General features: G+C 35.2%; 1 protein-coding gene across 1 annotated transcript in view; it reads left to right on the top strand.

Annotated features, from left to right (window-relative positions):
- Positions 1–1,444, top strand: part of unc13b (unc-13 homolog B (C. elegans)) — a 148,154-nt gene that overhangs the window by 101,780 nt on the left and 44,930 nt on the right. The window contains exon 20 of the mRNA XM_015390447.1: positions 1,160–1,323. Within this exon, the coding sequence (XP_015245933.1) occupies positions 1,160–1,323 (164 nt within the window). The remainder of the gene's footprint in view (positions 1–1,159; positions 1,324–1,444) is intronic.

Genomic DNA, 1,444 nt, shown 5'->3' with positions numbered 1-1,444 from the left:
TTTCTTTCCTTTTTTGAAACATCCTCTTTGTTTTAAATAATATTAAAACTAATTTCTCTCCATAAGTTAGTGTAGCTTCAGTTGTTCTGCGAAATATTCATAAGTTTTGAAGCATCTGACTAGGGTTGAAGTCACTGCACCAATAAATGCTAATTATTTACACACTGGTCATTTACGATCAATGTATTTACTTTAAAATGTAAATAACAAAATGTGACAGCAAATCGATGTATTAAAACATATCAAACATACAGATAAACAGTTTAATTTCTTAGGGGAAAAAATTCCATCTGAGGAAATAAAGGAGCTTTAATTGAATTTCAGAATTTGCTTATGTCCAAGAAGTGTTTGGTAAAAAAGTTTCTCAAGTAACTGATCTTTTTTCTACTAATCCTAATAACATCTGACTGAGAGTTTTACAAATTATATAGTTTTATGAAATTTTAAAACAATAAGGTAAAAAAAATATAGTCTACTCAAAGTTCTCAAATAACCTCCAAACCAAATAACCAAATAACATGACTGAAGTTCTCCCAAAGTATTTCCAAAAAACTCAAAAGAAAAAATAACCCACAGAAAGGAGCAGAGAAACACTAGGCAGCCTTCTGCATTAAAGCACACTAAGGTTGCAGGTTGAAGGCCTTGGCCTCCTTTTAAGGCTGGAGCTTCTGGGTGGGCGGTGCTTCACCAACTGTCCAATAACAGACGGTTGTATCAAGAGTAAGACGTACAAGAATAAAAAGCTTTAATCATCTAAATCCAGCCTAAACCTCTGGAATTAAGGTTATCGACAGAGGAAACTATTTGTTGATGTTCTGATGTTTTATGAAGCCGTTTTCTGGATGTTTTTAGAAAAATAGCAGCTGTACAGGATGCCTGTAATACCCAATACAAAATATGATGTGGAAAATATTCAGTTATACTTTAATAACTATAATGTTTCCTTTCTTCCTCTGAAACAATGATTTATTATTTGGTTTTAAGCTTGTTACAGTATAACTAATCCAATAATCCTATAATCAGAAAAACCAAAACGTCTCCTCCCCTCTTTAATAAAACAATTTTTAGTGATATGCACATAAAAATCAATTTTTCTTTTAATTTGTAATCCTCTGATTTTAGGAGGCCTTTTAAACGGTATTCCTTCTTCTCCCTGCAGAATCTGTTCCACTTTTCCACCGACGTGCTCGGCCAGGGGGCGGTTAGAATCCCAGAGGCTCGTGGAGACGATTCATGGAAGCTCTACTTTGACGATGTGGCGCAGGAAATAGTTGACGAGTTTGCGATGCGCTACGGGATCGAGTCCATCTACCAAGCTATGACGTAAGTCTCAGACGCCTTTCTTTGGTAGAGCTGATTATCCTCCCAACTCCAACTTCCTGTCATTCAGGGCTGGAAAATAACTTTAAAGGAATAGTACACCCAAAACATGATTAGCCTTCAT

Source organism: Cyprinodon variegatus, unplaced genomic scaffold, assembly GCF_000732505.1.
Source record: "Cyprinodon variegatus isolate N-32 unplaced genomic scaffold, C_variegatus-1.0 Scaffold500, whole genome shotgun sequence".
Taxonomy (NCBI): Eukaryota; Metazoa; Chordata; class Actinopteri; order Cyprinodontiformes; family Cyprinodontidae; genus Cyprinodon; species Cyprinodon variegatus.
The sequence above is the reverse complement of the archived record's forward strand: the minus strand, read 5'-3'. Positions and strand labels throughout refer to the sequence as shown.